General features: G+C 44.1%; 1 protein-coding gene across 2 annotated transcripts in view; it reads right to left on the bottom strand.

Annotated features, from left to right (window-relative positions):
• LOC119432683 (type 2 phosphatidylinositol 4,5-bisphosphate 4-phosphatase-like) overlaps positions 1–18,698 on the bottom strand; it is a 58,316-nt gene extending 39,618 nt beyond the window's left edge. Inside the window, exons 1-3 of one of the 2 annotated variants that reach the window (XM_049671107.1) lie at positions 18,274–18,698; positions 6,895–7,046; positions 4,480–4,586 (exon numbers count right to left, since the gene is read on the bottom strand). In XM_049671107.1, coding sequence (XP_049527064.1) covers positions 4,480–4,586; positions 6,895–7,046; positions 18,274–18,346 — 332 coding nt within the window. In that variant the 5' untranslated portion in view covers positions 18,347–18,698. The remainder of the gene's footprint in view (positions 1–4,479; positions 4,587–6,894; positions 7,047–18,273) is intronic. The other variant, XM_037699849.2, reaches the window with a different exon arrangement.
• Between the last annotated feature and the right edge of the window lie 4,881 nt (positions 18,699–23,579).

Raw genomic sequence — 23,579 nt, 5'->3', positions numbered from 1 at the left:
TATTTGAAAGTGAGGCTTTCTTAGCCTCTCCTCCCCACTTTGTGACGCTGGCTGCTGCTGTCTTGCCAATTATACAACTTGGACCAATGGGTATTTGCCATTAGTTATCTGCACAAATAGATAACTTGAGGTACAATCTGCAGGCTTAATTGGGCAGGCTTGACTCAGTCCACTGCAAAGCTAACGCAGCCACTGGTCCATGCACAACATACTGCTTTCGATGGTGCGGAGAAATGGCATTTGAGTTTCATATTCGAAAGCCCAAGCAACCCTTTTGGCGCAAAGTGGGCGCAAATTTCTCATATTTTGCTGAAATGTAGCAGGATATCGGTTCACCTCTTAGTGCAGTTCGGCGCAATTTGCGCAGCGGTAGCGTCACTGTAGTTCAGAAAGCAAGCTGTTTGCTTACTCTCACATTATTGGTCGGAATCGCACGTTTGTCAGCATAAGTGCGATTATAAGCAATCATGGTAGGGCAAGAGAACGGCTCACTTTCTGAACCGTTATAAGACCATATCCCCGATTATGAGGCATGTCATAATGACGAACTAATGATTAATTTTTACCACCTTGGGTTCTTTAATGTGCATTCAATACAACGTAGACTAACGTTTTTGCATTCCACCCCATCAAAATGCAGCTGTCACAACTAGGATTGAACTTGCGATCGCAAGCTTAGCAGTGCAATGCCATAGCCACTAGGCTACCGCTGCAGGTAAACGACAATTTACCTTTAGTTACTGCACACAAGCAACAGCAAACTTGGAACAGCAAAGACTGACAAGCAACACACTCTTTAAAGATGACAATGACTTTTACATAAACTTTGCTGTTGTTGATTTTGCCCACTTCAGGAACTTGTCTGTGAAGCAAGTACCCCTTTGGCATCCTTTCATCATCAGATTTCCAATGGAAGATTTGGAGACTGACGAGCGAAAATTTCTCATGAACAGTAGCAAAACTTGACACAACATTCGTAAAATTGTAAAACAAGCTCAAATTTGTAAACCTTAGGGAAAATTCAGGAGACTTGGCAGGTTTGAGAGTGTTCATGAATATGAAAAGACGGGCATGAAATACAAAAATAATAAAAACGACAGGATGAGTGTTCCTGTGATCGTGTCAAACATTCATCCTATAGTCTTCTATGTTTTCGTGCTATTTGGTGCTTGTCTTTTCATGTTCATGGACATGTACTAACTCACCAGACAACTTACTTTGTAGAATGTTCCCCCACTAGACACTCCAGCTCTAGAAAGTGGAGGAAAGCGGTGCCTCTTGACTGAACCAGACACTGTGCTTAGACAACACTGATTACCAAGTCATTCCTGAGCCAAAATATTGCAACCAAGTACACTCAGCATCTATTCAGAGGTACAGAAGCGGAGAGTCTCAAGCCGCTCCTTGTCGCAGAAATCACCAAGCAGCGCGCGCCACTGTGTTCCATCCAGAAGAGTGTTGAGTTGAAGCCGTTTGAGCCACAGGAATTAATCCATACCCATTTTATGACTTTTTTTTTTCTTAGAAAAATCGCTAGCGTTGCTATTAGTTGGCATTTTTCGACATCTACAGTTGCAACATGATGGACTGGACACACAGAGTGACAGAATTAACTAATTTTACCATGTCAATGAAGCATCTCGGCTATGGAGGATAATGCAGAGTTCAGGGAAGCTCTTGATTAATTTATGTGTGAACTTACATTCAAGGAGCATGCACTTAAATCATAATACATGGGAATTGCTGTGACAATTTCATAAATGCCTGTAGTGTTCACAAAGGCCAATAGCTGTGCTTGCGCAGCAAGAATGCACTTTTGGGAAACTTATTGCAAAATTTATTGCAATACTAAAGGTACGACCACACCAGCGGAAAAATCTTTGCACTGTGCCACAAGCAGCAGAACATTCTTTGCGTGAGCAAACAAATATCAACATGTTTCTACTACTAAGCTAAGGTATCTTGAAGCTGTTGTTTTTTATGGCGCGCCTCACGCTGCCAATGAGATGCAGCTATAAACCAATGAGATGCAGCCTGACCAATCTCGTCAGTAAGTGCCGTAAGGAACTACTACCCTCTTTAGACTCTGCCAGCAATCACTGCCGACCTCAGCCTAAGCAACATGAGCAAGGCATGAAGCCATCACGTGACTGCTGTGGTAGAAAGATCCCTGGCAGGACTGCCAGGATTGGCCAAGATGAGATTTGCGCATGATAATGCAAACAGCTTTTCACACACATTTTCTGATAGTGTGGGCATATCTTAATAGGATGACAGCCCTTTAATATTTAGTGTAGGATTGGGTCAAATACCTGCAGCCATACCCCCACCCACTTTAGTTGCAGTCTCACACTCTCTGCAGCGCAAATGTAAAATAAGAATTACATTTTCAACATGTAAATTGTCAAAAACGTTTTCTTTCTGTACCTCACAAATAATAATAAGAAAATAGGGAAAAAAATTACATAAAAAGTAAACCTTGCTTATATGGATTTATTTTCAAAGAAAAATTTGATTTCCTGCATAGGTGAACAAAAAAAAATTTTGTAGAAGCAATAATATATACGCTAAATGCCAAGACTATTGACTACGATTCACAACTAAACTAGCTGTTTATTTTGCAGACAACACAGAAAAAAACAAAAGACCCGATGCAGATAATGCGATTCTGCTGCTTCTTGGATTATTTGATGAGGCAGACATTAGTTACGCGCCAAATCACATAGGTCATTAAGTGCACTGTTTTAATTTTAAACCTTCTCATTTAGGACATTTTATTTGTTTGTCATAATGATTCCCAACGTTCGAAGCCTAATTTTAGTTACTTCTGTTTCATTACTTGCCCATTGTGATACCTGTGCTATCGTTATTCTCCTTGGCGATCTTTCGTAAAACTTCACGTCTTTTCTTTTCCTTTCTTTTCTTCATTATTAGTATTCCGTTTGATCTTAATATCATATTTATTGTATAGTTTGTATAACCTGCATTTTGTTTGTGTTGCACTGTACAGAAGAATTATTGTACTGCACAACTGCCATGCTCTCGAAGGGGAGCAGCAGTATTGAAAATAAAAAATTACTTTAGGCCATATGTTGGACTTGCAGAACTGAACGCCTTTCAGTGCGAAAAACATGCACATTTAGTAGGCATCAAGAAACTAGAGCCAGCTTCGCAACATGGAGATATGCCACAAAGTATATTTACAAGCAGTTTTGTCGAACAGCATGCAAAGTAGGCTTTTTGGAAAACTAGCACATAGAATGCCAGTGTATTTCAAGGCATATTTTGTAGATTATTATCTTTAAACTGGCACAAGTTTCAGGATGCCTGCTCAATTGCCTCAAAATCAATGGGCTTCTATTGTACAGTTGCAATGTAAGATGTAAAGTAATACAGTAGGCTCCCATTAAAATGAACCTGGCAGAGCCAATTTTCAGATATGACAATGCATGATTGATGTCCCATAGACCCAGCATAGAAAAAAAGTCCACTTAAGGCAAACTGTCAATTTGGTAGAGGCAAGCTTCTGCAGCTGCCTCTGATGCCTGCTACTTGGCTCAGCAAGAGGCCTGGATTGGCAGACTTGGAGGAGGCGACTCTGCTAGCTACATGATAAGCAAATGGCATTTCTGTAAACATGAACAGCTATGCCAGCGTCAACAATGATGCAGAGACCTGCAGGGTCATAACTGTGGTGAGGACACTGCCTAGGAGGCACAAGAACCAGTGGTGGTCACACATGATGCAGCTGATAATGCCCTGAATGCTTTGGAATATTTTTTCCAAACATGTGAAGGCACCAAAGAATCTTTTAGCAAGCTATGTGAAACGTCATCTTTTGCAACAGTGCACAGGTTATGACAGTGGAATTAAACTACCAAGTTGATTAAGTAAGAGTGCATAAAGCAATACCTTCTATCATGAAAATTCAATCTCTCTTGTTATAGCTCCCTCTTGGTTTTAGTGCAGTTTATTTTTTGTGTAGTGGATATTTGTATATCTTGAGTTTTGTGGATCACTTCAGTTAAGATGAACTGCTGATAAGACACACAGATTTTTACGGCCCCTTCGAGTTAGTCTTAATTGGAGTCTACTGTATACTAAGCAGTCAGCCAAATTTTCTTAATTAGCTAATTGTATGTTGTGACCTGTGGCCAGCAGAATTTATGCTTTTAGGCGTAATCCATCAGCAGCGACAGAACTGAAAATTTCCTGAAAGTAATTAAAGATATGTATAGTAAAATATTGTTAACCCCATAACAATATAATAGCAACAAGTACAGGTGGCACAGATAAGGTTCTTTTTTTAACCAATGCAGAAGAGATACACTTTATTAAATAAAATATAGGCATAGCAGTTGTAAAAGTGCTTCCCCAGTTCAGGGTTCTGCCTATAAATATATAGCAAGCAACTGTGCATGGCATAACCCTCAAAGTGTACAGCTCGTAGTACACTATAAACAAAGCAGAATGACTCACCATCCCGGTCTTGAGCATGTTATGCTGGTTGCACTTTTGACACACTGCAAAAGCTTGTTGCAACCACACCGTATGTACCGTTTTCCCTTCGGGGGGTTCCCTAAAGCCTGAAAAATGTGCGCCAAAATTTTTAATGTTCTGCCACATTGCAGCCATCTTGTTTCTGCATTACTCCATTCACATGAAGTATTAGAGACAACTCTAAACTCATACAGAGAAGCTTGACTCTACCAAGAGAAAAGAGCAAACTGTGTGAGCTTGTTCAAAGGTATGTCCAAAACAATACAAGACAAGAACAAGCAACCATTGTTGGTAGCCACTCAGTTAACTAATGTTGCCTCGCATGAAAGTCCATGACCTTTCTTGTTATGCACACCAGAAAAAATGAAGTTCTTTTGTTATGGAATTTGCTTTTTGTTATTTTGAGATATATGCAAAGATTTCAATTTCAAATCTAAATCAAATACATGTTTTGAACTGAGGCATCTAATCAAGAAATTGTAATTCAATTTCTTTAGATATATGAATTACAGGCAAACATACAAATTTACCACACTTATGGCAAACTGCCTGCCATGGAAAAGGCTCTTCCATATGCTCCACCAGCCACTTAAAGCTCTTGTTGTAAGGGAACCATGCAGGAACTGTGGTTATCCAACTTTTTGTTTATTTAGAAGTGAGGCCTGTTAGACCAACTTCCAAATAGCACTGCGTGCACTGATAAAATGAACCAAATTTTTTAACCTTTCTGCTCGATGTTCCTTTTCCTACTTTTGCATTTTGGTCCCATCGAAATGCGGCTGCCGCGGCCAGGATTTTATCCTGCGACCTCGTGCTTAGCAGTGCAACACCATAGCCGCTAAGCCACCACAGCAGGTCAAGGCAAACGTGAAAGGAATGCAAGCTGTTTTTTTTTTTGTTTTTTTACAGTGCCAGAGGGCACATTGACACAATCATCACTGAACCGTGATTTAAACTGTTCCTGTTATTTCCTGTATGGTTTGGCCATTGCTCTTTTCTATTACTGTAGTACCTTTTAAGTGTGGTTGGCACACAGCAAGATACCAAAAAAGTCTGACACAAAGCTGCGTTTCCGGCTTATTGCATGTTTAATTAGTACTGACAGTTCCACCTCAGTTTCACTGTTTGACCCATTCGCATATATTTGGAACAAGAGGATTAGCTGTCTAGATCAACAATAACCAATTGGTTATTTAGTGTTTCCAGAGGCACCAATTGAATTCAAACACTGGCTGGTCTTAATTACACCCTAAATGTCATGGAACCCTATACGTCAACTGGTAACAATGAGACACCCTATGGTTAAGTAATGATGTGAAATAAATTTAGAAATAACATAAACATCCTTCAGTCAAATTTAAACGATATTTCCCTCTGGTGCTATTTTTGGAGTACAGCTTTAATTTCCACAAAATACAATTATGTTTGTTTCGCAAAAACTAGATACACCTAGTTCCTACTTCAACAATTTCTGTATATGGGATATGAGAAAAGATAAATTATCTTTGCATACATTTTATTAATTATCTTTTCTAGCCAAAGCATATCACCAGAACCGAGAATAAAGCAAACAATACTTCCTGTCTTGGGCCTACACTTTCAATGCCTGCCCTGAAAGAATAGCATTGCTGTATGCTGTACATACATACTAGGGGTGTACAAATATCAAAATTAGAAAATTCACAAATATCAAGGCTTCGTGCTACTCTCAGGTGGATGACAATTTTCCTTTTCATGAAACTTCCTCTACCTTGTCGATTTCCAGAGAACTGTTTTTTCAAAGTGTGGTATGTTTGAATATCCTAACATACAGCACTTTGCAAAAAATACTGTGTGGTATCATGAATACAAACAAATACCCATGAATGCTTATATTTTGCACAATTTCTTTCATTGTTCAAGAAACCTTTCATGACAAAGTTCCTTCCAAAACACCATTACTCGGCATGATCTCTCCAGTAGCAATTTTTGAAATAAGGCAACAAGTGTAAGTACAACCTACTTATGCACAAAGTACGCCAGCAGCTATAAAGGATGCTGCATTGAAAGGTTTCAGAGTAAGTTTGGACACCGAGAGTGTGAAAATAAATTGGAAGTTAAAATGTTGCCACAGCGGGCAGGAGTCAAGAATGTAAATACAGCAAATTGGCACTATGCTTATGTGCTGTGTTTAGGCATATAATTAATTTCAGAACAAGTATATACCTACATAAGATGGTCTGCAGTAATACTGTGCTAGTTTCCGCTTTTAGAAACACAAGTTTCCAACTGCCGTGAGACAATTAGTATAGGAACATATACTGAGGCACGAGTGTACAATTTAACCTTTAGGTGGATTCTTTCGGACTTGGCGATACCTAAAAGCAAATTCATGCAAATAATGGGCCAACTTACTGTAAATTCGTTGCAGCGAGGACATGGAACCACATAATCATTGACATGCTTTAATATGTCAATCTGGTAGCTGCAAACATCACATGCCTTTACTCTGGATGGTATAAAACTGACATCATCATATGATGGAGGTGGGGATTCTCTTGCAGGAGCTGAAATAAAACATCTTGAGTTACACATAAAAGTGTTGTATCATGCACACATTATTTGTAAGTTTCACAACACGCACACACACAAGCTAATGCAGCGCAACAAGATGAAACCACACAATTAATTTTCATTTCTCATTCAGCTTAAGTGAAAGTATCTTTGTCAAATTATCATTAAAAAATGTTGCTATTTTTAGAGATGCACTTATCAATTAAGTATGTGAGCGTCAAAATAAACACATGTTCCTATGCTGCCTAACTTTTGTTTTTTAACCATAATAGTGAATTTTAGGATCATAAGGTCAGCAATGTAGAAGCGTTCATCAAACTTCATCAAGAGAAACCAGCCAATGCTACAGTGTGGCCAAGCACTAACATCCAGCACAGCTAGCACATGCAAGCAGCAATAATCTGACATCACCCCAGTCTCAGGCATACTATTCACCATTTAAGCTCTATTATTCAGCACACTTACTGAATAACAATGCATTTTCAAAAAAGGATAAACTGCTTTGTTTCCTTTGTCTTTCAAAGCCACACAACACATCTTTGGTTTTGTGCACACTGGTTACATTCTGGACAGTGCAGGGTTTCTTTAAACAGTTCCGGACTTAACACAGCCTCGATCAGGGTGCATACGAAAAGTAATGAGGCTAATTTTTGCCCAAGCAGAAGGGTCAGGGGGCAGAGCTTCTGGGTTTGACAGTTTCAGTGATGGAAGCGGTACTTGGTCTTTTGAAGCAGTTCTTTAAGCAGGAAAAATAGCAGTTCGGAGCAGAAATATATGCTTTTGGAGCCGAAAAATTGGCAGTTTGGAGCAAAGAAACAATACTTTAGAGCAGTAACTTCTCGCTCTGGTGCAAAGAGGAATCTCCGCATGCAGTTAACGGAAAAAAATAAGAAAAAAAAATGGCGTATACGTTTGCACTTTCTGAAAATTTGCATCCGAGTATAATACATCTTAAGTGCAATTTCTTTGCTTCTATATTTTTAATATTATATAAGAAGATAAAGATAAACGCAGATTTAACCCAAATTCACAGTTAATTCGGCATTTCAATAAAGCGTTAATTTCCCCATAAGCTGTCCTTGGCTTCATCATCCGTTTGATTTGCTAAAAGTTTATCTCTTAAAGCGTTTCATCTACTAAACTCATGTTCACAGGTAGAAACGTACAGCTGCCCAATTATTTAATAACATGACATGAGCACTGTATCCTCCAGCATTAATAATAATGTGCTTAAAGCACATTCTAGTCACAGCATATTGTTTGTTAGGCTGTTCCATGCGCAGCGACACATCTGCCCCACTGCAAGGCATTCGCACACTTTCTGGCCGGCACTCGCGTGATAATATTAAAAGATTGGGCGGCTGCACTATATCGACACCATATATTACAAGCTGATTAGAAGCACGACTAAGCAGCACAAAATGAGATGGAACAGAAACAAGGACACTATTGTTGTTGCTGTCCTCCAAGGCATAGATGGAATAGTGTCTGTGTAGTGTAGCTTGCCAGCATAGGTCGGCATTGTGGGAGAACACTCACTCACACTCGCTCACCATAATTTTTTCCAGGCCCCGCACTCACACACTTTCACACTCACCTCCACTCACTCACAGCACTCACTCGCACTTGCTTCCACACGCACTCACTGGCGCTCACTCGCACTCGCACTCACCTCCACTCACACTCACAGACACTCACTCACACTCATCTCCACTCAAACTCACAGGCACTCGCACTCACCTGCACTCACACTCACTCGCACTCGCATTCACCTGCACTCACACTCACTGGCACTCACTGGCACTCACTCGCACTCACAATCACTGGCACTCACTGGCACTCACTGGCACTCGCACTCACTGGCACTCACTCGCACTCACCTGCACTCACTCGCACTCACCTGCACTCACACTCACTGGTACTCGTTCGCACTCACCTGCACTCACACTCACTGGTACTCGCTCGCACTCGCATTCACTTACACTCACATTCAGTGGCACTCACTCGCACTCGCATTCACTTACACTCACATTCAGTGGCACTCACTCGCACTCCCACTCACTGGCACTCGCTCGCACTCACACTAACATTCACTGGCACTCACCCCTTTGAAATGAGTGCGAGTGTGAGTGAGTGCACTCATGAGTCACTGTGCCGATCTATACCGCTCACAATTCGTGTATATTCATAACGAAGCTTCCAATTTAGCACCTGTTGCATCGGGAGTGCGCCAAGGCAGTTTTGGACCCAGATTTATTTTTAATATACATAAAAAATTTGCCTTCCCGATTATATGGTAACATCCGTCTATTCGCTGACTATTGTATTTCGTACCGCGAAATTATTCACAGTGATAATCACCATATACAAAATTCTGCCTTTTCCTTGGTGTCAGGAGTGACAGATGACTCTAAATGCCGAAAAATCTATAACGCTAACAGTAAGAAAGAAACAGATATCTGAGTTTACTTACATTATTAATGATACACCTCTCACTTGTGCATTTCAGCGTAAATATTTAGGTGTCACTTTAACATACGCCCTCCGATGGGAAAGCCATGTTAACAAAATAACCTCAAAGTGGAAATCAATGTACATGCTGAGCACTAAACCGACTCTTCTTTCTGAGAAGACACCTTCGTCTTTCGCCCCCAGATAAAATTTGCTGGCCTACAAAATGCTTGTTCGAACAGTGCTGGAGCACGCCAATATTGTTTGGTTTCCGTACACAAAATAACTCATTGCATTGTATAAATGGGTGCAGAGGAAGGCAATAAGGTTGTTTTAATAAATACAAATTAACGGATTCATTGACTAAATTATTAAAGAGAGCTGGTTTATTAACACTGCAAAGTAGAGCAAAATTAGCACGACTAAAGTTTTCGTTTCATTTTATTCATGGTGACATAAACATTGACGTCAGCCCCAAACTCTCTCTGTCATTGACATTAGACATGCTTGCATTAGACATGCTTGCATTAGACATTGACATTAGACATTAGGCATGCTTGCCGCCCATGCTCGCTAAGCTCCCCTTCGGTCGGATTGAGCCAAGAGAGCGGGAAATAGAGGGAGAGATTGACTGTCCGCATAGTCAGCCACTTAACGCCGAAACAAACACAAAAGGGAGAACAAAGCGGTATCTATCATTGCGTCTTCACTTTTTCTCCACGTGTGCAAGCGTGCGTGTCTGTTACTCTGTGCTAACTTGGCTAGTCCCTCTTCCGCTCTGCCTGTTTATATAAGGAGCCTGTACGTGTACGTTTAAGAGGGAAGCAGGAAGAAAATGAGGAGCCGTTCCACCCTCTGAAGGCGGACGACTAGCGAAGCTGTAGCAAATCACACGGTAATTAACGTCTTCACTCAGTGGAAGTCATGGCAAAATTTGCCGGTCATGATTTGGATATGTCTGCCATCAGCGCTCCAGCCCATACATATTCCCTGGTGTATTAAAGAAAATGTCGCAGTTTTGACCGTAAGGCGAAGCTTCGGTTGCGATAGCAAATTAGTAGAGAGCTATACGAAGCAAGGATAGTAGTTTAATGGGCTGTATAAACTTTGTGGGGAGCACACGCTGCCACCTTCTCCCGCGGGCGCTCGCCCGTCGCTTGCAAACGGAGCGCACGCGGCGGTAGCCGGGCGGACATCTCGTGCGCGCACAACGCGCGCGCGGGAGCCGGGCGGCTCCCGCGGCGCGCGCGGGAGTCTCCCGCGCGGGAAGAGGGAAAGTATCCGGCGGGCGAGGAGGACACTCCCCTCGCGGAAAGGTAAAAAGATATAAAAGAGCGCGACTGAGAGACCCCCGGCCTCTCTGACCTCGCTTGACCTACCTGCCGATACGGATTTACCCGCTGAAACCCGTGAGTGACCTCGTTTGCGTGACTACCACACGCGACGAGGCAAGCCTATTTTATTACTTATTATACAGAGCGGACTTCCCTCTGCAAGTGTGTTTTATTGCCAACAGCAATAAACGTTGAGTTGACTCGCTTGTTGCCTTATTCGCCCGAACCCTACGTAGCTGCGACTACACGCGCTACGGGTTGGGGAAGACCCCCACAACTTGTAAACATTCGCCTACTAACTAAATAGACAAGCACGGTGTGACGCGCGAACAGGTAAACATGAACGCCTCTCGCTCTATAACTGCGGAAACTCGCTGTCAGAACGCTGGAGTAAGGAGGTGCAGTAAGAAGTTACCAGCTCTAGTTGAACATTGTTCACGTTGCAAATCGCTTTGAAGAGGAGGCGCGCGCGCGCGCCCCTTTTTCCACGTCGCAGATTGCTTTCGAGATACGACACCCACGCGGCCGCCACCGGAGCAAGACGACCGCCAGCACGCTGCGACGATTTTACCGTGTTTGGACATCATACGGAACCGCACAACAACGTCCTCGACCACGGCAGAAGTTCGCTTGGAGTGTCCATATAATTGCTGTCGCAATATAATATATCCGCTCATCTCATTATACATTCTCACTCATGCCTGATGCTTGGATTATTACGACCTTAGTGAGTGGTTTCTATCTTGGCGTGCACAATCTGCTAGTGCAATAAGTCATCACCGCGAGTGAGCTTGTACAAACAACGTGCCTCCATTTTTCCGCAAGCAAGGTGAACCGATATCACCTCTGCTTATCGTTCAAGCACTCGCCACGTTCACACTCACTTCCACTCACTCATGTTCACACTCACCTGCACTCACACTCACGTTCACACTCACCTCTACACACCCAGAAGCACTCACCCCGTTCACACTCACAGCACTCAGTCACGTTCACACTCAGCTCCACTCACACAGCACTCAGTCACGTTCACACTCAGCTCCACTCACACTCACAGGCACTCAGTCACGTTCACACTCACTTCCACTCACACTCACAGGCACTCACTCGCATTCACACTCACTGGCACTCACTCGCATTCACACTCACTGGCACTCAATCGCATTCACACTCACTGGCACTCAATCGCATTCACACTCACTGGCACTCACTCGCACTCACTGGCACTGGCACTCCCACTCACTGGCACTCACGCGCACTCGCACTCACTTCCACTCAGTCACTGGCACTCACTCGCACTCACTTCCACTCGCACTCACTGGCACTCACTCGCACTCGCCTCCACTCACACTCACTGACACTCACCTGCACTCACACTCACTGGCACTCACTCACACTCGCACTCACCTCCACTCACACTCACAGGCACTCACTCGCACTCACACTCACTGGCACTCACTCGCACTCACCTGCCCTCACACTCACTGGCACTCGCACTCACCTGCACTCACACTCACTGGCACTCACTCGCACTCGCACTCACCTGCACTCACACTCAGTGGCACTCACTCGCACTCACGCCTTTGAAATGAGTGCGAGTGAGTGTGAGTGAGTGCATTCATGAGTGAGTGCGCCGACCTATGCTTGCCAGTACGTGTCTACTTCCTTGTCCAATTTTCACAATTCTTTTCTTTCATGTTCGGGCTGCCTAGTCATAATAAAATGCGCCACACGCACTTGTTGAAACCACTAAGCAACCGTGAAAAAGGCGCATCAAGCAGCTGTGCCCTCAGAATTGGACGTCACCATAATTATATAAAATAATTATTTCTAAACTACACAGACCAGATGTAAAACACTAATCAAAGGCATGTAGATAGCACTGACAGATCATGAAGTGACTACAAATATCTAGTACTTGTAGTAGCGAGAAATAATGTGCCAAAGAAGTGCACAGTGACAAACAGGCATCAATAAATGCAAAAAAAAAAAGTGCAATTCAGCCAACTAGCTGAAGTATCGGTTCTATTGCAATATGTCCGTACGGCACTGATAGATTTTTTTGTACCTGCTCCAATTTGGATTTTCTCACAGAACTGCCGCATTCTCCACAGACACTAGTGGATCCATAAAGGGAGAGTGGTCCCGGGTCCTTCCCAAGACGTGCTGATTTACTTCAGTGCCAACAAAGTTGAATGTGATTTCAGAATGCCATATGGCCGCCGCTAAGAGATTTTCATCAAATCCGTACCAAATCGCAACTTTCACTGCAGGATCCTGACGAAGTGGCACTGGTTCGACCTAGCAAAACATGGCCATGACGAAAAGTAGGCGTCGGTCGGCCAGCGGAGTGGCAGGAGGAAAGCTGTGGTGGAATGCTCCCTGTCTGCATGTTCATACCAAAGACCTCTTTGGACGCCGGACGTGTGACCACACGCACGCGCAAAACTGCCAGCCACAGTATAGTGAAGATCGGGTCCATGGTCAATCTGCCGGAAACTACCGCGAACTTGCCTATACTATGCTTGTGCGCTTACTAGACAAAACGGTGTAGGCAGAAAGCACCAAACTTACAAAATTGTTAGCATTGCACACTTCGCGACGAGTGCATGACAACGCACGATGCACATCAGGCTTGGCGACGGGAGGTGTGGGTGAACTCAAAGCTCCCCGGCAGCCACGACCATCGCATTATTTTAAGTAGATACTATTTCAGCAAAGAACAATGAAGCACAAAATTAGCTGTTTTCTTCGTCTTTTTAGTCTGCTATTAGTCTGCTCGAATATTCGAAGCAGGTGCATGTCAGCGCAGGCATAGCAAAATACCTGTGATAACAATTTCTTGCAGCATTTAGCAGCAATTCCTTCACAGCGCAGTTTGGCGCAGTACTTCCATCACTGCAGTTTGTGTGAGATGCTAGGTTAACGATCCAATGCAGCTTAGTTTTCTCTGAACCTTGTGGAGAGACCTTTATAATTCTTGGGCTGCCGTCAATTACCACTTCAAACAGTTTCTTCCGCCGTGTGTCATAAAGACTCAGCGCTTTACATAGAGCGATACGAAATACCGGCGTTCCTGCACTGTGATCAGACTTGTATGCAACGAATTAAATGCAATTAATTACTTTGTTTACTCGGTACCACTCATTGTAATTCAATTACTTTTATCAGTAAACGAACACATGTAACCAGTTACTTTATTGAAGAGACAAGCTGTAACAAGCGACACAACTTAAGAGACCCTTATACCCGTGTCACACAAGCACACTTGGAAAGCCTTCCAGTCGACGGCCTTCAAAATGCCACAACTCTATCGACTCAAAGGAGTTGCGCTGCCACACGGCACTTTTGAAAGGCCGTTGAGTGGTTCAAGCGTTTCTCGCAAAAAATGTGTGGCGCTGCAGATCTTTATTTTCGTTTTCATGTTACCAAAACTTAAATAATATTATATCCACTTAAAAGCACAAAAATTGATTTTATTTTTGTTTAAACATTTTAATAAATTGTTTATACATTGTTATACATATATGTTTAGTTTTTAAGTTGTTGAGTAGCAAAACTGTGGCAACGTTTGCACCGCTCGATGCGGCTGCCATATCTAAACGGCCATCGGGGTTTCGATAAAGTTGTAGGGTGCTCCGTTGACTCGATAGACTATTGACTCGGCGGCCTTCGAAACCGCCCGTGTAGCAGCTCGAACTTTACCTTTCTATCGGTTGGAAGGCCTTTCCAACGCCCGTATGACACGGGTATTAACTAGGTGAAAACTACACTACAACGCCCGAGATACTGCCACGCAGCAGCCTCGCGAATGGGCATGTTTAGACAGGCAAACCCGGGGGCACAGTATTTGTTTCCTCATCTTGACTCTTTCATTACTGCACCTATAGAAATTGATCAATTTGATCAACAGATTTTCTACGGGCTGTTAAACATTTCTGTTGGAATTCTACTAGCAACATCATAAACCAACTAAAATTACGACTGAATTTTAACAATTTGTCAGATTTCACAAGTTTTGGTAAATTAGGTAGTCAGGAAAAGTAAAACTTCGATTGGGGGTAATGTCGAAGCTAGCTTCCAGTGCTTTCTTGCACTTCCTCAACAAAACAATGCAAAATTTGCATTTTAGTCAACTCCGCAACAAAAGTTTTAAATGACAGCAGCAGCTTCTCTCGGGTTGTTTAATGTTCCAATCCAACGCCTTGGCAGCTTTAACAATGTCTCAAACAAATGTAGATGCTCATGAGTGCGTGTTATTTTGGTAATTGTGTTCGACTAATATTAATTGCAACTTTATCTTCCCCACTGTGAGTTGCTTTAATCCATCAGCGTTTCGACAGCGCACGTACAAATTATTACGAGCAATCCTTCCCATTGCGTGCAGTTTTCGCTCACACAAGAGAACGCAGTCGATTTCAGACCGACCTCCGACCGAAGCTTGACTAGCAGTCTAATCATTTACATTTTGAACACCACCTGTGCAAATGTCCTTATTCATTATTTTGTCTGCTGTTCTGATTGGCTGGGCTGGAGTGCGCTTTAGCACGCGACACAGCCAATGAGCACTTCAGCAGCAGACGAAACGGACATGTCCACTAGGTGGACTCTTACAGAATACCTCCCCAGGCCTGCTCTCCTGGAACAGTATCTTCGCTCGTGCTAGGCTTTTCGTATGCTGCTCTCCCTGACTTTTCAAAAGCATTTTTTTAATGTCCCCTTTGAGTTAAATTAACGTCCTTCTGCAAAAACACGTGCAAAAATCAGTAGGCAGGAGCCGCGGAGCAACTGAAACGGAAGCAAAACTACACCCGATGTACCTTTAGACACTGTTTCTTGAAATGTAAGAGGGGTTTGAAAAAGAAAACGGTTGATGTAGAGATGGGGGAGCAGTTGTTATGGCTAGCGGCTTCAGAAGTGTGCAGTCACTTGATGGTAAAACACCCAGTGAGGCAGCACCAGTTGGAAGTGACGACATAATTGTCGAGAGACACTGCACAAGGTTTTACTGACTTCGAATTATATTTTAAGCCAGCTTGGCCCATACACACAGTACCATCTGTCACCGGCAACAATGAGATGTTGCCACATGTTATTACATAATTATACTACCTTGACACAATATAGTAAAAAGCTCAATGTTTGAAAGTACCTGCATATACTGTTATGCATACTTAGGCATGGGTAATATAATGAGTCTACTCCATTTTTTTCCTCTTTTTCGCACATTGTCAGTGGTCTGAGCGGCACTCTGCCTACATTCCCAGGATCGGCTGGTTGTGAACGGTGGGTGGTAAGAAAGGAATAGAATCGAGGAAAATGAATCCTTACATTATACCAGCCCTCAAGGGTCAAAAAAGTAATCCTTTAAAATAGTGCCATAGATTTATATATATCATTTTTCCGTCAATACAGTCACACTTGCGTAGACGGACACCAGAAATTGAGCTACGATTACCGACCATTCTAATCTTCACTAAATAACTTCTTGTTAATCGAAGTCAGTCAGTGCTCAATGCTCACTTTGTACATATCCCAACAATAACACAAGTTTATAGATACCATTCTGCAAGCTTTGTGGCGAAATGGGGACGTATTTTCGGACGATCACTTTCGGCGATTCTATCACCTTCGCGTGACGCAGTACTCAACCAGCTAATCAGCTCATCCGGTTTTGCTCAACCGGCCAATAAGCCTGCACTGAAAGTGATATCGCCGAAAGCTATCCTCCAAGAATACATCCCCCATGTATTGGCATTCTCCTGATTTTCTCAGAAAATCTTGTTTACTGCCCTTGCTCTCCTATTCTTAGCAAGCGCCTCGGTCACTTTCACGTGCTTATGCTCCAGGCTCAGCTTGAGCAAGATAAAACTGTGCTAATGAGCATTCGTTAAGCGTGTGCCGGTGGCATCAATTAGTTTGAGGTCGGGTAACACGATGGCGTAACTTTCGCAGCACTGCCTAATGTTTGCGAGTAAAGCAAGATAAAACAAGCAGACTTGTACCATGGCCGCTGGATAAAAAAAGGTGTGGCCTGCCGCGTGCATCGAAAATGGCGTGATCCGCAGTGGCGCCACACATCGGTTCTGTTGCCTGGGATCGGCATACAAAATGAGTCAGGAACGCGCTGGGAACGCTGTCACTCGTGGAAGCCGACGCATTCCATTACTGATGGCTAGCACTGTTCGGCCCAGCCAAGCAGCGAAGAATGCAACTACGGCTTCATAAGCTCCCATTGCAGCCCGCCTGACACGGCAGGGCACACCTTTTTCTTTATCCAGCAGCCGTGCTTATACGTAACAAATTACATGTAATTACCATTTTTCAGCAGTTCTTTAATTGATCATTCATTACTTTTCTTACTCAGTAACACCCATTGTAATTAAATTACTTATTTCAGTAACCAATCACACGTAAACATGTAACCAACCAGTTACATTATTGACGAGACAAGCTGTAATGGCAACACAGCTTTTAGCACTTCAATTTGCTGGGAATTCCAGTAGAACATCCGCAGTCGTGCCACGCAGCAGCCCCGTGGATGTGCATATTCAGACAGGAAAACGCTCAGTGTTTTAGTCGCGTAGCCTGTATTGCCGGCACTGCATTCTGCATCTCGCGATGGTCTCGAGTTTCTATGCGGCACGAGCACTACCACATAAGAATGCTCATGTTCAGTGAATTCAGACTTCACTCTTTCCATTGTGATTGGATAGTTTCCGATCTCAGCTAATTTCCCCGTCCGGTACGTTAAAACACCGCCCTTCCTAACAGCGCGCACAACGAGCGAGGTTTTTGTGTTGCTGCTGACTTCCTCAAAAGCAAACGAGGGAAGATGACCGACGAAAATTCTGAAACGCAACTGTTAGCGAAAATCACCAACGTGTGTAGGGCTACAGAGGAAGCAATGAAAAAGCCAGGCCAGCTTGTTCTATTTACAGTATTTGTGCGATGTTAACAAAAGTTGGGAGGAAAGTAACGTAAAAGTAATCGTAATTGTCCGGTTACTTTCATGAGGCAGTAATTAGTCACTGTAATCAATTACACGTTTTAATGAAGTAATTGTAATCGGTTAATTTTTTTTTTTCTGTAACGTGTACAAGTCTGAAAACGATAGATTATCGTTGGGTTTCACTGCTTCATTGTAAAAGCAGTTCGCTGCTACGGCACTTCAAATATTTCGCCCCACGTGCACGCACTTCAGTTCAGCCACAAAAACCTCGTTACCGGCGTAAAATCGAACGGGACACACAGAGAAGTCAAAGACAACACAAACGTGTCTGTGCTTCGCTGTGTGACGTTTGATTTTGCGCCGGTAAGAATCCAGCAATTCGTAACAAAGAGACTTGCTTACAAACAAGGGCTTATTGTATTTTGCATTTCGTGAATGCAAAATTACTAGCGTAAGCACGTACAAAAAATTGAAACTACATACCTGACGGATACATCGACGAGTAATTTCCGCTGGAAGCATTTCTTAGTAGCGGAGCCACTTCGGCGTACGCCATCTCCAGTCGCGCACGATATAAGCGTTTACTGACAGCGCAGCAAAGTGCCGGGCGCCGCCTCGGCTGGTTGTCGCAAATAAGGAACGTTGGTACCTTGCGTTGGTTGTAAGTTGTAGGTGTTCCGCTTACTGTAATGCCACAGAACACCTATATAAACTGTTACGCCACAGGTTGTGCCAGAACTCGTTAACTTTACCGCTACAACAGCTGGGTTGTGCCTTCAACCGCATGTTCAACCGATTCAACGGCGTCAGCTTCAGCGGTAAAAATACTAACACCGCTAAAGAAAGCAAGCGAGATAAAAGATTGAAAAATGCACATACGACCACACACAACAGACCCGTTCGCCTGACGAAAAATTGAGAAAAAAAAAATCACGCCATTTAAGAAAGTTTTTTTTTTTCTTAAAGTGCCCACTATCATCATCAATACCGAATGACAGACTTGCAGAGTCGTAGCATTTTTATTCCTGGTTTTTTATTCTATGGCGTTTATTCTATGGATTACGGCGCGGGAAATGAACGACAGAGAGTGCATGGTCCAAACAGGGCTAGGCCATGCATTTCGTGCCAACTTTACACAAGAGAACAATAGTAGTGAACCGCCAAGAATAGTGCCCAATGTAGTGCCCACGAAAGTCGTAGTCGCGTGCACGTTGCACCACAGAACACCCATACAAACTGAATGATGGCATCCGAATGATGGCAATGACTGGCATCGTAGCCACTGTCCTGAACCAATGCCTCCTTTAAATACAAACATGAAATTAACATATGTACCCGCTGAGATAGCTAAAGCCAGTTTCACATGGTGCGATTTTGTCTGCGAATTCGCACGTGCGGAAAATAGGCCGCCGGACCTTTCGTGCGTGCGTTTTATTGCGATAGCAATTATATGGACACTTGAACCGGATTTCTGCCGTCGTCGTCGCCGTCGCCGTGAGGTTCCCTATAGATAAAATATTCGCCGCGCGCCGTAAGCCCGAGAGGAAGCGTGCGGAGACGCGCGCTATCACGGAGAGCGAACGCACTCAATCTCCCACGCGCAAGCAAGGAAGCAGGAAGCCAGCGCCGGAGGGAGCAAGGCGGGGGGGGGGGGGGGGGGGGGGGCGCACTTCTTACGCTGCCAACAACCGCGCTCGTCGCTCGCTCGCACCGTCTCTTATCTCCACACGGCTCTGACCTTTAAGTGCATTCGCCGCTCAGTTTCCGTTGAAGCGATAGACCGCACGTACCTTCGCCCGCTGCGGCGTATGCTTGCTGCCAGCGTTTTGACAGTCGTTGTCTGCTGTCATTCAGTGTGATCTCTTCGTGTTTGTGCGCGCTCACACCACGCTTGTTCATTCAGTTCGTAATAGTCGGGCCACATTTTCCAACGCACGCTACACACGCAATGCTGCCCGGATCGGCAGTGCAGCGCTACAGGTGTGTCCCTTCGCACGCGCTGCCCACGGGAAGCGCTTCTCATGAACACCACCGTTTCACACGCGCCTTCTCGTGGTCATCGAGTCTCTCTTCATGTCGGTCTACTTACGCCGCAGCACACCAGCTCATGTTTACTACAATTCATATTGCTACCAAAGCCGCTCACCTTACTTCAGTATGACATTGCTGTGTTGCTATCGCATTCATTGCTTCGCCCTTAGGGCGAAACTGTGACATTTTTTTCGATGTTCGGCATGCCGAACTTCTCTGCGAAAAACGCAGATGCGGTGGGTAGCCACTGTAGCGGTGGAAACAGACAACCAATAGGAGGCAGCTCGCTCAGACGTCAGAATGCTTAACGAGTATGCGAAAAACGCACTGCAAAATCGCACCATGTGAAACGGGCGGCATTGCCTGAACTAATGCGTTTTTTTAAAGGAGGCATCGGTCTAACCGAGTCGTCTTTCCCATGCTTTTGGCAGAATTGAATTGAATAAAACTTTATTTGAATATATACAGCGTGCTCTCGCTTGTCGGCGTCAGCACTACGGTCGAAAAACACACTTGTAAACAAAGGTGTACTTCTTGTGAGCTTGTAGGGGCTGGACAGGGGATTGCCACAGTGCGCAAGCCTTTGAGCCATATGTTCAGCCTGGCTCTGATGAGCGGATCTTCGAGTATCCAGTGGGCGGTTTCCTGCATGTTTTGCTGTAGGTTTGGTAGCGTAGTTTGGGCTCTTGTTATAAAAGCGGCTTGGCTTGAGTTATGAATTGGGCATACCCAGAGGATATGCTCCGTGGTTGCTGGGGCTTGGCAGTAGGCACAATCGGGGTCGGGGTATTTAGTCGGGTACATCTGGTGAAGTACAGGGATTGTAGCAAAGCTTCCAGTTTGTAGTCTTCTTAGGATGAACTCGTAGAGGCGGCTGGACCTTAGTGGTAGGGCTGCGTGTTTTGTTGCGTCTGCTAACTTAGCTCTTAATTCTCGCCGGCGGTGTACTTTCGCTCTGTAGTTGGCTTCATAAGCGTCGCCTTGGATGCACGTTTTGAATTGCTTCGAAGTGTCATCTCCGAGTTGTTCCTTGCTTTGATGCTGCAAGGCTCGCTGATGTACTAGCTTGTTCCCCGGAATATTGGTGTGTCTAGGAATACAATGGATTCTTACTTGGATGGATCGATTTTGTAGTCTGGAGGCTTGGCTCAGTTACCTGGCGTATGCCGGTAACTTCTTTCGTGTTTGGAGTGTTTGTATTACTTGCTGAGAGTCTGTGAAGACGTGGATAGCTTTTGGCGATGAGTCCATTTGGGTGCAGTAAGCTAATGCTTCTGCAATAGCGTACCCTTCGGCTGCTTCGGGTAGCAAGCATGGTTGTGTGATAGAAAATGAGGATGCTTCACCTGTACTGAAGTTCAAAAATGCCCCAGTGTTGGACCCTTCCAGATCTGCACGAGGCATCCGTGTAGATAATTTCTTCTTCTTCAGATAAGCTTTTGAGGTATTGCGTATGCCTTTGAGCATAGTATTCCCTTCTCTCTTTGTCTGAAGCTTGATTCATATGCTTCGGAAATGGATGGTTGTCGGTAACTGTGATATCTTCCCATGGAGGAGTGGCGGGCAGACTTTTAGGTAGGTCTTCGTTACAAACACCTATGTCACTTCTGATGGCTCTTCCTGCACGGGTCAGTTTAAGGCGCTCATTCTGGGCTTGCAGTGTAGGTTCTACATAGTCGCCTATAGGGAGAAGTAGACCTGTTTCGTAGAGATCTTCGACCTTTGCGTACTTCGGCAGCCCTGTAGCGATCTGGATGCATGTTTTGTTGATGCTTTCAATTGTGTTGAGCTGGGTCGGCTTGATTGGAAGGAAAGGTAGGCCATAGAGGAACCTTGAGTGGACCAGCGCTTGTGCAAGTCGTTTGACTTGACCTCCGCATAGGCCCCATGCACTGCTTGTTAGCTTTCACAGCACCCTTGTTGTCTGTCTTGTCGTGCGCAACATTTTTTCTACCCATTGCATGGACTTTGCGTTTTGTTGGTATATGATACCCAGAATCTTGATGTGTTCGTTGCGCTGGATGCTTGTGTTCCGAATATGAAGCTGAATTTTATCTCGAATAAATTGTTGCTTTCTGTAGTTTGTAGGCTTAAGAACCACTACAAACTGAGTTTTTTCTGGTGAAACTTCGAGACCTTGTCTGTCAAGGAAATTGGTAATAACATCTAACCATCTCTGGAGCTGCTGTTGTTGCAGAGGGATATCTCGTGCGTTAAACCATATTGTAATATCGTCAGCGTAGATTCCTGCCGAGATGGAGTGTACCTCTTTTAGAAGATATGCGAGCTCTAGTGGACGCATTGTTGTATTAAACAACGTTGGGGAGATGACAGCTCCCTGCGGAACTCCTATTTTATTAGGATATGGTTCACTGGTAAATGAACCTATTTTTATAGCAAACGTTCTGTTCTGCAGAAACCTTCGAACATAATTAATTGTACAGCCTTCTGCCTACAGGTAGTCCAGCCAGCTCTCGGAGTATAGTGTCATGGGGCACCGAGTCAAAGGCCAAGCTTCTTTACGTCTGTGCCTACAATAGTGCTCGGCCAATATAGTGAGGGGTCCTTTAGCACATCAGAGCGCAAGCGCCGAAGTGTGTCCTGTGTAGAAAGGTGGGGCCTATAGCCAATTTGGGTCCAATGATAATATTCCCCAATATGTTCCAACATCCATGAGAGGCGTTTGTTAACCATGCGTTCCATCACCTCGCCGATAACTGAAGTTAATGATATGGGACGGAGATTACTGGCACTTGTTGGGGGTTTGTTTGGTTTTGGGAGTGGTATTACAGAGGAATGTTTCCACTCTGCAGGAAGTGCCCCCTCTTCCCAGGCATGGTTAATGATGGCAAGAACTGGAGTCAGTTGATCTTCTGTGAGCTGCTGCAATTGTTTGTATGTATAATCATATCTGGACCCAGTGCTGTTTTACTGTTTGACTCCTTCAGTGCTGTCATAAGCTCTTGGATCGTGAAAGGAGCATCCATTGCTTCATTGCTGTGTTTTTCCTCAGACCATTTTGGATATTCCGGATCTTTGGCCGGTTGCGGGAAAAATGACACAAGTATCGGCAGTGGCACATGCTGTAGATTTGGACGCCAAGCAAATATTTTCAGCGGCTGTTCGAGTTTTATTCCGACCTTCCAATGATTTCACAATGTTCCATAACCTTTGATTATTTAGCCGGCCGTGTAACTGGTTGCAGCAGTCCTGCAACTGCTGCCTGCGTAACTTGCACGCCTACTTGCTTGTCTCGTGAGGGGCTTAAGCTTCAGATGATTAAAAGTTGATTTTTCTTTCCTGTATGCATATAATGCATCTATGCGTGCCTCCTATAAGTCAGGGAAGTGCCTGTCGGGCGCAGGTTTCTGAGGTGCTTTCTTGTAGATTGTGCTGGCCTTTCGCATTGCTTCTCATATATGTTCTGTAAGTTCCTGCAGGGTGAGAGCTTGTGAGCATCCGTCCACATAGGATTGATACTTGTCCCAGTCAATGAATGAACCTTCAGTTGCCCGAGAAAAAATTTCACCCCAGGTAATCACAATAGGCAGGTGGTTGCAGCCGATGTTATCGGGTTATGTGTCCCTGTGTGTGTCTTTTGGTAGGTGCCGCTTTTGGCAGAAGTAGGGAGTAGCATTGGTAGCATCACAGAACACCAGGGAAACTTTACCTTCCACAGTGCAACGGAAAACAGTGGTGGCGTTGTGAACTAAAGTATGCGACCAAGAGATGGCGCTGAAAAAATCAAAACTAATATC

This window comes from Dermacentor silvarum, chromosome 1, assembly GCF_013339745.2.
Source record: "Dermacentor silvarum isolate Dsil-2018 chromosome 1, BIME_Dsil_1.4, whole genome shotgun sequence".
Lineage (NCBI taxonomy): Eukaryota > Metazoa > Arthropoda > Arachnida > Ixodida > Ixodidae > Dermacentor > Dermacentor silvarum.
The sequence above is the reverse complement of the archived record's forward strand: the minus strand, read 5'-3'. Positions and strand labels throughout refer to the sequence as shown.